Genomic DNA, 13,689 nt, shown 5'->3' with positions numbered 1-13,689 from the left:
CTTGATCGATTAGCTGCCTCATGACGCCTTAGTGTTCTTCAGCGATGAGGCACATTTTCATTTGTGTGGCTGCGTGAATAAACAAAATATGTGGTATTGGAGTGGCACGAACCCCCGAGAACTTCATAAGCAGCCCCTGCACACAGAATGTGTGACTGTTTGGTGTGCACTGTCTAAAGTTGGCATTATTGGCCCATGGTTTTTCGAAGAGAATGATAAGGCAGTGATGGTCACTTTGAAGAGTTCTGTTTAGATGATTGAACAGTTTCTTCTTCCAGAACTTGAAGAAATGGATGTGGGTGATGTCTGGTTCCAACAAGTTGGCGCCACAGCTCACAAGGCATGAACATTGCTGACCATGTTGTACGAACACTTCCCCGATCGTCTCATCTCTTTGAGGGTTGATCTCCAGTGGCCAGCACGCTCACCAGATTTAGTGCCATGCGATTTTTTCTTAAAGGACTAAGTCAAATCGTGGGTGTATACTCATCATCTGCAGACCCTGGCTGAGCTATGGAACAATATTCGTGTTGCTATTGCCAACATCAACACAGACATGTTGCAAAAAATGGACTGAAACTTCCAATTTCGATTCTCCAAATGCGTTGAGCAGAACGGAGGCCACCTTCAAGATATCATTTTCAAAACTTAATGGAACAAAACTTTGGATATTACTCTTTGTAAAGAAAAAAAGAATTAAATTGAAGTCTATAATACTTTCTGATTAATGACATATATATATATATATTCCTAGACCATTCCTAGACCGGCAAGGGAACTTGCTGTTCCAACAGGACAATGCACGTCCGCATGTATCCCGTGCCACCCAACGTGCTCTAGAAGGTGTAAGTCAACTACCCTGGCCAGCAAGATCTCCGGATCTGTCCCCCATTGAGCATGTTTGGGACTGGATGAAGCGTCGTCTCACGCGGTCTGCACGTCCAGCACGAATGCTGGTCCAACTGAGGCGCCAGGTGGAAATGGCATGGCAAGCCGTTCCACAGGACTACATCCAGCATCTCTACGATCGTCTCCATGGGAGAATAGCAGCCTGCATTGCTGCGAAAGGTGGATATACACTGTACTAGTGCCGACATTGTGCATGCTCTGTTGCCTGTGTCTATGTGCCTGTGGTTCTGTCAGTGTGATCATGTGATGTATCTGACCCCAGGAATGTGTCAATAAAGTTTCCCCTTCCTGGGACAATGAATTCACGGTGTTCTTATTTCAATTTCCAGGAATGTATATAGAGACTTACCAAACAAAAGCGCTGGCAGGTCGATAGACACACAAACATACACACAAAATTCTAGCTTTCGCAACCAACGGTTGCCTCGTCAGGAAAGAGGGAAGGAGAGTGAAAGACAAAAGGATATGGGTTTTAAGGGAGAGGGTAAGGAGTCATTCCAATCCTGGGAGCGGAAAGACTTACCTTAGGAGGAAAAAAGGACAGGTATACACTCGCACACACACACATATCCATCCGCATATACACAGACACAAGCAGACATTTGTAAAGGCAAAGAGTTTGGGCAGAGATGTCAGTCGGGGCGGAAGTACAAAGGCAAAGATGATGTTGAAAGACAGGTGAGGTATGAGCGGCGGCAAATTGAAATTAGAAATTAGCGGAGATTGAGGCCTGGCGGATAGCGAGAAGAGAGGATATGCTGAAGGGCAAGTTCCCATCTCCGGAGTTCTGACAGGTTGGTGTTAGTGGGAAGTATCCAGATAACCCGGACAGTGTAACACTGTGCCAAGATGTGCTGGCCGTGCACCAAGGCATGTTTAGCCACAGGGTGATCCTCATTACCAACAAACACTGTCTGCCTGTGTCCATTCATGCGAATGGACAGTTTGTTGCTGGTCATTCCCACATAGAACGCTTCACAGTGTAGGCAGGTCAGTTGGTAAATCACGTGGGTGCTTTCACACGTGGCTCTGCCTTTGATCGTATACACCTTCCGGGTTACAGGACTGGAATAGGTGGTGGTGGGAGGGTGCATGGGACAGGTTTTACACCGGGGGCGGTTACAGGGGTAGGAGCCATAGGGTAGCGAAGGTGGTTTGGGGATTTCATAGGGGTGAACTAAGAGGTTACGAAGGTTAGGTGGACGGCGGAAAGACACTCTTGGTGGAGTGGGGAGGATTTCATGAAGGATGGATCTCATTTCAGGGCAGGATTTGAGGAAGTTGTATCTCTGCTGGAGAGCCACATTCAGAATCTGATCCAGTCCCGGAAAGTATCCTGTCACAAGTGGGGCACTTTTGGGGTTCTTCTGTGGAAGGTTCCGGGTTTGAGGAGATGAGGAAGTGGCTCTGGTTATTTGCTTCTGTACCAGGTCGGGAGGGTAGTTACGGGATGCAAAAGCTGTTTTCAGGTTGTTGGTGTAATGGTTCAAGGATTCCGGACTGGAGCAGATTTGTTTGCCACGAAGACCTAGGCTGTAGGGAAGGGACCGTTTGATGTGGAATGGGTGGCAGCTGTCATAATGGAGGTACTGTTGCTTATTGGTGGGTTTGATGTGGATGGACGTGTGAAGCTGGCCATTGGACAGGTGGAGGTCAACGTCAAGGAAAGTGGCATGGGATTTAGAGTAGGACCAGGTGAATCTGATGGAACCAAAGGAGTTGAGGTTGGAGAGGAAATTCTGGAGTTCTTCTTCACTGTGAGTCCAGATCATGAAAATGTCATCAATAAATCTGTACCAAACTTTGGGTTGGCAGGCCTGGGTAACCAAGAAAGCTTCCTCTAAGCGACCCATGAGTAGGTTGGTGTACGAGGGGGCCATCCTGGTACCCATGGCTGTTCCCTTTAATTGTTGGTATGTCTGGCCTTCAAAAGTGAAGAAGTTGTGGGTCAGGATGAAGCTGGCTAAGGTAATGAGGAAAGAGGTTTTAGGTAGGGTGGCAGGTGATTGGCGTGAAAGGAAGTGCTCCATCGCAGCGAGGCCCTGGACATGCGGAATATTTGTGTATAAGGAAGTGGCATCAATGGTAACAAGGATGGTTTCCGGGGGTAACAGACTGGGTAGGGATTCCAAGCGTTCGAGAAAGTGGTTGGTGTCTTTGATGAAGGATGGGAGACTGCATGTAATGGGTTGAAGGTGTTGATCTACGTAGGCAGAGATGCGTTCTGTGGGGGCTTGGTAACAAGCTACAATGGGACGGCCGGGATGATTGGGTTTTTGAATTTTGGGAAGAAGGTAGAAGGTAGGGGTGCGGGGTGTTGGTGGGGTCAGGAGGTTGATGGAGTCAGGTGAAAGGTTTTGTAGGGGGCTTAAGGTTCTGAGGATTCCTTGAAGCTCCGCCTGGACATGAGGAATGGGATTACCTTGGCAAACTTTGTAAGTAGTGTTGTCTGAAAGCTGACGCAGTCCCTCAGCCACATACTCCCGACGATCAATTACCACAGTCGTGGAACCCTTGTCTGCCGGAAGAATGACAATGGATTGGTCAGCCTTCAGATCACGGATAGCCTGGGCTTCAGCAGTGGTGATGTTGGGATAGGATTAAGGTTTTTTAAGAAGGATTGAGAGGCAAGGCTGGAAGTCAGAAATTCCTGGAAGGTTAGGAGAGGGTGATTTTGAGGAAGAGGAGGTGGGTCCCGCTGTGACGGGGGACGGAACTGTTCCAGGCATGGTTCAATTTGGATAGTGTCTTGGGGAGTTGGATCATTAGGAGTAGGATTAGGACCATTTTTCTTCGTGGCAAAGTGATATTTCCAGCAGAGAGTATGGGTGTAGGACAGTAAATCTTTGACGAGGGCTGTTTGGTTAAATCTGGGAGTGGGGCTGAAGGTGAGGCCTTTGGATAGGACAGATGTTTCGGATTGGGAGAGAGGTTTGGAGGAAAAGTTAACTACTGTAGTCTCCCATTCTTCATCAAAGACACCAACCACTTTCTCGAATGCCTGGAATCCCTACCCAGTCTGTTACCCCCAGAAACCATCCTTGTAACCATTGATGCCACTTCCTTATACACAAATATTCCGCATGTCCAGGGCCTCGCTGCGATGGAGCACTTCCTTTCACGCCAATCACCTGCCACCCTACCTAAACCCTCTTTCCTCATTACCTTAGCCAGCTTCATCCTGACCCACAACTTCTTCACTTTTGAAGGCCAGACATACCAACAATTAAAGGGAACTGCCATGGGTACCAGGATGGCCCCCTCGTACACCAACCTATTCATGGGTCGCTTAGAGGAAGCCTTGTTGGTTACCCAGGCCTGCCAACCCAAAGTTTGGTACAGATTTATTGATGACATTTTCATGATCTGGACTCACAGTGAAGAAGAACTCCAGAATTTCCTCTCCAACCTCAACTCCTTAGGTTCCATCAGATTCACATGGTGCTACTCTAAATCCCATGCCACTTTCCTTGACGTTGACCTCCACCTGTCCAATGGCCAGCTTCACACGTCCATCCACATCAAACCCACCAATAAGAAACTGTACCTCCATTATGACAGCTGCCACCCATTCCACATCAAACGGTCCCTTCCCTGCAGCCTAGGTCTTCGTGGCAAACGAATCTGCTCCAGGCCGGAATCCTTGAACCATTACACCAACAACCTGAAAACAGCTTTTGCATCCCGTAACTACCCTCCCGACCTGGTACAGAAGCAAATAACCAGAGCCACTTTCTCATCTCCTCAAACCCGGAACCTTCCACAGAAGAACCCCAAAAGTGCCCCACTTGTGACAGGATACTTTCCGGGACTGGATCAGATTCTGAATGTGGCTCTCCAGCAGGGATACGACTTCCTCAAATCCTGCCCTGAAATGAGATCCATCCTTCATGAAATCCTCCCCACTCCACCAAGAGTGTCTTTCCGCCGTCCACCTAACCTTCGTAACCTCTTAGTTCACCCCTATGAAATCCCCAAACCACTTTCCCTACCCTATGGCTCCTACCCCTGTAACCGCCCCCGGTGTAAAACCTGTCCCATGCACCCTCCCACCACCACCTATTCCAGTCCTGTAACCCGGAAGGTGTATACGATCAAAGGCAGAGCCACGTGTGAAAGCACCCACGTGATTTACCAACTGACCTGCCTACACTGTGAAGCGTTCTATGTGGGAATGACCAGCAACAAACTGTCCATTCGCATGAGTGGACACAGGCAGACAGTGTTTGTTGGTAATGAGGATCACCCTGTGGCTAAACATGCCTTGGTGCACGGCCAGCACATCTTGGCACAGTGTTACACCGTCCGGGTTATCTGGATACTTCCCACTAACACCAACCTGTCAGAACTCCGGAGATGGGAACTTGCCCTTCAGCATATCCTCTCTTCTCGTTATCCACCAGGCCTCAATCTCCGCTAATTTCAAGTTGCCGCCACTCATACCTCACCTGTAATTCAACAACATCTTTGCCTCTGCACTTCTGCCTCGACTGACATCTCTGCCCAAACTCTTTGTCTTTAAATATGTCTGCTTGTGTCTGTATATGTGTGGATGGATATGTGTGTGTGTGCGAGTGTATACCCGTCCTTTTTTCCCCATAAGGTAAGTCTTTCCGCTCCCGGGACTGGAATGACTCCTTACCCGCTCCCTTAAAATCCACATCGTTTCGTCTTTCCCTCTCCTTCCCTCTTTCCTGATGAGGCAACAGTTTGTTGCGAAAGCTTGAATTTTGTGTGTATGTTTGCGTTCGTTTGTGTGTCTGTCGACCTGCCAGCACTTTCATTTGGTAAGTCACATCATCTTTGTTTTTATGTATATATATATATATATATATAAAAATTCATTAATATTAATAAGGAAGTGCCTGTACCGCACCCTGTATAAGGGATGCTATAGGGTTTGTACAAACCATATCAAATTACTAAGAAACACGAAACTATTACTTGTAAATGAAAGTACATTAGGGAAATTCCATTGAAGCTCTTTTCAACAGTACAGTGTAGGCAATTTTAATTCATGGAATGTCATAAAGAAGTAGAATCATGACAGAAACATAAAAAAGTATATACAAAGTTAATTTCTATATCCACTTTTTTTAATAAAATGCTGGGACTAAACAAACCGTTATTTTCCCACACACTTACAAGGCTGTAAAATAATTATTCTGACTAAGGTATACCAGTTTTGCATTACATTTGCTCAACATCAGCAATCAGTTTAAATTTTTCGTAAGTGTCCATAATTTTTTGACCCTGAGAGTAGTTAGAGATAACGTAAAAATTTCTAAAATTTTGTACTGCAAAATATTGCTCACTCATATTGTACCTTCCATAAGTACCATGACCAGCTAATATACCATGCAGTTTTTATATAATTCAGGATAGGGGTCTTAGAGAAAATAATTAATAAAGAATAAAAAATTCAGATTCTCTCATTTTTATGTAGAAACATTTAGATAGTTTAAGAATTTGAGGCCTGAATTTCATGGCTGACAATTAGCAGTCTTTCCACTTTTATCATTTCTCAAGATAGTTAACATCCTGTGACTTCATATTATCAAAAGATAAATTTCAAGTTTGCTAAAAGTTAAAAATTTTCATAGTCTTTTTTTCCAAATTAAAGATGAAAAGAAGCTCAGAAGTGGGTATGTGTTAATCAAATCTGATAGTATTGTAAACAAGGTTTTTATTAAAAATAATTTCAGATCTCTATCACTAGTAGTTTTTTTATTAATTTTTTTATTTCCCCTTACATTACGACATTTTCACAAACACACTCATTTAGAGAGTTCTGCAGTGTAACAAATCATCAAAAAATCAAAATATTTTATTTTAGTAATCCACCTAGAAAGAAAACTGCTGCATGCATAACAAAATTAGTAATAGCAAAAACAATCAATTATTGACAGAATTACTTAATTGGATAGATAAAAAATCTACTCACCAAGCAGCGGCAGAACATGCATAAAAGACTGTTGTAATTGGCAAGCTTTCGGAGCCCGTGGTTCCTTCTTCAGACAGAAGGGTTGAACGGAAAGGAAGAAAGGTGAAGGAAAAGGACTTGAGAGGTCTAGGAAAAGGGGTATATTTCAGAAAAGTCACCCAGAACCATGGGTCAGGAGAGAAGGAAAGGCTGATTGTTGGGGACTGCATCGGATGAGATTTGAAAACCTGAGATCTTAAAGGTAGAAGACAGGGTAATAAGCAGACAGAGATTACTGCTTACATCTTGCATGGGTTAAGAAGACTGAAAATCTAAGTGCATTGTACGTAACAGAGGTGGGAGGGGGCAATGAAAAATAGATGGGAAAGACGATAAAAGATGTAGAAAACTAAAACGGAGTGAATCAAAGAGTAGTTACAGTGAAGAACTGTAGACTGTAGTGAAGACTGAAGACAAAAGTTTTTTGTGTGTGTATTCTGCCGCCACTTGGTGAATAGATTTTTTATCTGTCCAGTTAAATAAAATTAGTAATAGCCGTTTTAAGTAATTTAAACTATCACATACTAATCAAACTTATTAGGAGCGTTGTTCTGAACTAAGAATATGTCACATTTATTCAAAACTGCAATAACTCTGACACTGCCATACTGTGGTTAAGAGGTGGTTGCTTGTCTGTTTCTTATGTGTCATGGCAGTCAAATTAGTGTTAAGGGCTGAAGTAAAGTCCACCAATTATTTTGCTTTCCATTTTACAATCAGGCTTCTGATCCAGTTGTGTCGTATTCGTCAAAAAATTCTTGCTCTAATTCAGAGATGATGATGATGATAATATGATTGTGAGCAGCTTATGGTTATTGAATATTTATTGAGTTATTTTGTTTTGTAAAATTTGATCCTATAATGGAGGTGATATTGTGTTTTCCCATTTTTGCAATACGCTTTACAGAACTTATTCATTTTAAGTTCTGGAAATGTTGATGTTATGTGATATTTATCTATCAAGAAATAAATTTTTGGATTAGTTTTGTCTAAGTGTGGAAGATTTTAACATTTAGGTGTAGCCCTGTTTATTATTTTTGCCCTTTTTTATACATTTTTTTGTTCATTTGTGTAGAAAAAGAAGAGGAGGAGGAAGAAGAAGAAACCAGTTCAGACAGACAACAGTGACAATATTGCTAAAACAAGCAAGAGGAAAGACAGAGATGGCAATCTAAGTCAGCTACCATCTTCAAAAAAAATTAAGTATGAAACAACACAACAATCATGTTCTGATGCTGGCAGTAGTGAAAAGATAGCGATTAAAGATGGAGGAGATATTTATGAAGGTATAATGGGGGGAATGGAAGCATGGCATGGATTAAATGTACCCACTCAAATAATACAAGCTTTATCTGAACTGAAATTTACAAAACCAACTACAATACAGGTATTGTAATTGTGTAATAACCATTTTCATTTTGATTTCCTGTATTGTTTCTAATGGTACATGTCTGGCATTGTTATAGTCCATGGCATTACCACCAGCAATCCTAGGGAAACGAGACATACTGGGTGCTGCTGAAACAGGAAGCGGAAAAACTCTTGCATTTGGAATTCCGATAATAAGTGGCATTTTGGAGTGTAAGAGAAGGGATTCAGGTGAGAAACAAAACATATAAAAATAAAAGTTAATTAAACAGTAGTTTAACAGGACATATGTGTATCTCATGCTAAAACACAGTTTCAGCTTTATGTTAGCTGTTAAATACCATTGTTTTGAAAAATTGAGTAGTTGTACTATAAAGAGGCAAATTGCGTTACTGTCTCACTCAAACTGTCCCTTGTCAAATATTCAGGAAGGAAGAAACATTCCTCAAGATAGTGGTGAATGTTTGTTCATTCCTGTCACAGTACATTCCTGACAATTTTATAGTAGCAATTAGATAAGTTTTAATATTTGCTATTTTTCAGGATGAGATGTTTTTCGTAGCACACATTTATTGATGGGAGAGAATGGTTTCACTCTGTATGGAATGTGTTACATGTGACAGATTGAAAGTGAACACCACACCAGAGTTCAATTTAGTACCAGTATACATTTCTTTTGCTTGCAGTGTTCTACTGTTTGACCAGTCAGAGCTTTTCTAATGGATTAAAAGAAAATTTTTAATAGCTTTTCTGCATTCTTTTGAAATTCACAGAAGCTGCCCTACAATGTCTGCCTGTCTAATTGAACAGACATACTAGATACTTTGACTTCTTCGCAGACTCATGACTGTTACAGAAGTGACGTTATTTTCAATTCGTGCAGGATGTGCTGTGTAATTGAAGTTGGAAAGAATGTAAATGGGCTGGTGGCAAATCTTAAATTCTGAAGCTGCTCATGCACATGGTGCAAACAGTAGAGCACAGCCTATGACAGGCAGATATCGTGGCCTGGTATGTCATTGTTAATTTCACATACCTTGTCATGACTGATGTGGAATTTTAGTTGTTTTTCTCTGACTGTGGCTGGTAATTGTTTGCTCCCAGCTCTTGGACTGCTTACAGAGACTTTGTATACAGCTGTGCTGTTATGTTTAGCAAGATAGTACCCTCTGCAGTTACTAATCTTGATAAAATGAGCACTGAATTATGAAAGAATTTAAGTATTTTATATCTGTTAGTAATGTAACAAAACTGAACAGCCACTTTCATGTACAGTATGGAAATTTTTCATTTGGAAAAGTATTTGCATGTGGATTTTCTCATGCCTTAAAGTTATTTCTTATCAGTATGATTAATAGAATGCCCAGAAAGCAAAAAGAAAAGTGATGGGTTTAGTACCTAAAAATTGCATATACCGTAATGTCATTTTAACTCTCTTAAGATATCCATGGGTGGATCAGATAACTTAGGAAGAGATACTGAATCAAATTCGGGTGGAAAGAAATTTAAGGCAAAACTTGACTGAAGGAAAGGTTGTTTGATAAAGAACAGTTTGAGGCACCGAGGGACAATCAATTTGATAATGGAGGAAAGTGTGGTAGTTAAAAATTGTAGGAGGCGGCCCAGGCTTGACTACAGTAAGCAGGTTCAAATAGACGTAGGTTGCAATAGTTATTCAGAGATGAAGAGGTAGACTAGCATGGAGAGCTGCATCAAACCAAGTTTTAATTGCTTTGTTGTTCTTTTAGCTTTTGAAGTACACATTTTTATTGGTCGTTTGACCTGTAACAATAACAAATTTATTTACTATTAACTTACACCAAATAAAGTTGACAGGACTCGGCATGATTTTGAAACTTCCTGCTGAAATATTTGTTGTTTGTAGATTAATATTTTATGTAATTGCTAGTGTTTTTTTTAAATCTCTCAAGTGTACCCAATCTCTTAAAGAATGTGAAAGCATAAAGGGCAGACAAAAGCTCTCACATTTTCCAAAAATGACGTGTTGACAAATTACACAAAGTTTTGCAGTCCCATGAACTGCTCATACATGTAGTAGTGTGAGATTCCCCTTTTCTTACAACTGGTAGAGTTGTTCATCCATTTAGAAGTTGACTGTATGCACTTGTTTGAGACTTATTGATAGATCTTGAGTATTAGAACTATGATAATGCGTCCATATAGAATAGCAGTTATTTCTAATGGAGATGAAGTGCAGCAGTGATGTACAGTTCATATTTCATTTGCACGTATGAAGAATAAGTACAGTTTAGGGAGGTCTCAATCGTCTTGTTTGTCATACTAGATGACTGTCTGGCAGTGCCCCATTACCTGTTTATCGGAGTCGTATATTAACCCTTTGCACTCGGTAAGGCAGACACAGGGCGGCTCCGTGCGCTCTTATTTAAATCACCGCTGCCTGGGCGGGAGTGCACCGCAGAGATTTGCGCAGATCTCTTTGTGGAAACAATGTGGCCGCTGGCCAACAATTGGGGTATACGTAAGCTTTTACAGTACAAAACTTTCCATTGTGTGGTATTTTTTGAAACACTCTTCAGGGTGGAGAGCTGGGTTTCGTGAGCATGTTTCGCAGTACTACACAGTTTCATGCCTGCCACCTTTCTTTTTTCTGTCTGAGCACACTGCACAATCCTTATGCTTGTTCCCAGGAAACTTGTTGATAATGTGCAACTTTCCATTCAAGCGTTCCTCGTCATCAGAAGTTGAATGATGTCCTCATTTCTGTCCTTGAGTTCTTTATTCGGCAACTAATCCTCTTATAACACTTTTACAGAATGCTTTGTGAGACGGTATTGTCAAGTTGTTTTTCTCACAGTGGTTCTTGTATAGTAAATAGCTATTTACAAGTCCTACCTCCAACAGCCAGATGTATAGTTTTCGCCACCACTTGAGACTTTTCATTAGAAAACCGGAACTGGAAATAAAATGGTCAGATTGATCAACTCCACCCATCTTTGAAGTATAATCAATACTCACATTTGGTTTCTTTATTTTTTTCCGTTTCCTTTCTGTTTCTCCTTTCTGTAAGTGACACTGAGTTATTGGCTTTTGTAGAAAGCATGAGAACTGTTCGTTTATCTTGCCATGCCAGAACCATCATTTACTTGTTGCGGAGGCATTTTATTTCGTGCTTCCTTAGACACAGAGCTCTTTTCTTGATTGCAGCTGGAAGGTTTTTGCGATTGGCCTGAATCGTTCCTGTGAGATGCGTGTTCTGTTTCAACAGCTCATCAGCTAATGCAACACTTGTATAAAAACGGTCAGTGTACAAATGATACCCTGATTGCCCTGTAGCATTTCTGATATTAGCTAGCAGGTGAAGAACTGTTCTCTCAGAAAAATTCAAGTGTGGACAAATCAATGACTCAGTTGTTACAGTGCCAAAATAGGGTATCAAACTGCAGATATAGTAATTTGATGAATCCGAAATTACATAAACTCTAGAGTCCCCATTTTGTTGGTTTTTGAGGATTGTACATTTTGAATAATACTCGACCCTTGAACGATACTGTAGATTCATCAGCAGCTAAATACTGGTATGGTCAATAAATTTCGAGAAACGTGCCAGACAAGTAATTCAGTACATTTGTCACTTTACTCAGACGTGACTGAACCTGACTGTTGACATGTGTAGCACTCGTCGGATTAGAAACGTGAAGTGCCCAGAAAATTTGCATAAATCGTTGGCGACTAAAACAGTCTGGAAAGAAGTTGGATGATTGTAATCATTATCTTGAAAAAAAAGGCCTGCAAGTTCTTACACTTTGTAATGCCATATTCAGTAGCACACCATGGAAGCGTTTCATTTCTTCCATGGTAACATTTCTCCAGTCCCACCATGCAGAATGTTGTGGAAGTGGTGTCACTTTACGTATTTTTGATGTAGCATACCTATTCGTTTCATCTGCTATTTGTTGAAAAAGGTTATCTGTAAAAAGTAATTGAAAGAATCCGACAGCTGATAATGGAACAGAACTACTTTCTGTTATAAAACCACACTTTGATTCGTCAAAAGAAAAATCTGTGAAGTTAATGTCAGTGTCGCTCCACATTCGCCACGAATCCTCTGCTGAATCACTAGAAACATGCACATTGTCACTGTTTTCTTCATCATTGTCACTGTTTTCTTCATAATTGTCACTCGAACTGTTTTGAAATGAATCACTATCACAATCAAAATCATTTTCACTCTCGTTTTCACTTAGAGATTGCTCTAAAAGATCTAAAATCTCTTCCTCAGAAAGGACTGTACGTGAAGAACTAGCCATTTTGAGTGCGTGGACTTGAACGTAATAATTACAATCTTTGACTTAACACAGCTGCTACTGTTCGACACCGAATTAACACTAGTTCTTCTAGATGGCAGCACACTGCAGCAATAATGCTTAGTAGATTCAAAATACGTCTGAGAGCTTCGAAAAGTCATGTCGAATGAGGCTTGACATCGGAGCAGAAAACAAATTTCGTGATGTTGAGTGGCACTCGACATTGGAGTGGAAAGGGTTAAATAAGAAAAAGAATGGAAGAAAATCATCTTGTCATTCTTTTCATGTCATTACTCAGTGTACCCGTGATGTATTGGAAGGCAGGTACTCCCCTTCGATACAGCCGTCACCATACAGTCATCTTGTTGTGTGATGCTTTGGTATGTAATGCACTACTGATGCTCCTATTTTTAGTTCAGGCAGCATGTTAATAGCTGGCAGCAATGGTGTCTGCCTTTAAATCAACCAGAAATGCTCAACTGCAGCTAAATATTACAATGCAAAGTCAGCACCTTTTTTGTAGGTTCAGTATCGCAATGTGGCTGATCCATATGAAATCCAAGCCGAAACAAGGCATTGATTTCTTGAAGAAAGTGGTTTGAGTTATACTGATCGTGAACGCACTGAATCAGAAGCTAGTGACAACATTGGTTGTGTTGACAAAGAAGATTTTTCCCTCGACATTTGAGATGCCATAGCAGAGTCGGCAACAGATACATTGACAATTACTGATGAGTGGAACTCGGATAATGTTTGCAATAATCCTTGCATTATCAAAAGCAGCAATGAAGTTGAGATAGACCTTACTATTTGCAGATCCCTAGGCCAAAACCCATCAGAATTGCATGTAACTAATGTGTTTTTTGATGCCACAGTTGTGGGCGACAGTGGCCAAGGAAGCAAATTCATTTGCAGCTAAAACACATGTGGAAACAACTGCAAATGTGGAACAGAGAAGAATGATTGTGAAAGCACACTGGTTCCTTCTGACAATAGATGAGATGAAAGCCCATTTTGCATTCTGTACACTTATGTCACAAACAAAGAAACTTCTGTACTACTTGACTGGTTGAAGAGAAAAATAATACAGACTCGTATTTTTGGTGAAACTATCCCTCAAAGCCATCTCAAGGTATCTTCATT

The 13,689-nt window shown here is 41.3% G+C and overlaps 1 protein-coding gene across 1 annotated transcript in view; it reads left to right on the top strand.

Moving 5' to 3' along the window:
* Nucleotides 1-13,689, top strand: part of LOC126092140 (ATP-dependent RNA helicase DDX24) — a 69,481-nt gene that overhangs the window by 15,183 nt on the left and 40,609 nt on the right. Inside the window, exons 2-3 of the mRNA XM_049907606.1 lie at nt 7,968-8,279; nt 8,359-8,491. Coding sequence (XP_049763563.1) covers nt 7,968-8,279; nt 8,359-8,491 — 445 coding nt within the window. The remainder of the gene's footprint in view (nt 1-7,967; nt 8,280-8,358; nt 8,492-13,689) is intronic.

The sequence above is a fragment of the Schistocerca cancellata genome, chromosome 7 (assembly GCF_023864275.1).
Source record: "Schistocerca cancellata isolate TAMUIC-IGC-003103 chromosome 7, iqSchCanc2.1, whole genome shotgun sequence".
NCBI classification, from domain to species: Eukaryota; Metazoa; Arthropoda; class Insecta; order Orthoptera; family Acrididae; genus Schistocerca; species Schistocerca cancellata.
The sequence above is the reverse complement of the archived record's forward strand: the minus strand, read 5'-3'. Positions and strand labels throughout refer to the sequence as shown.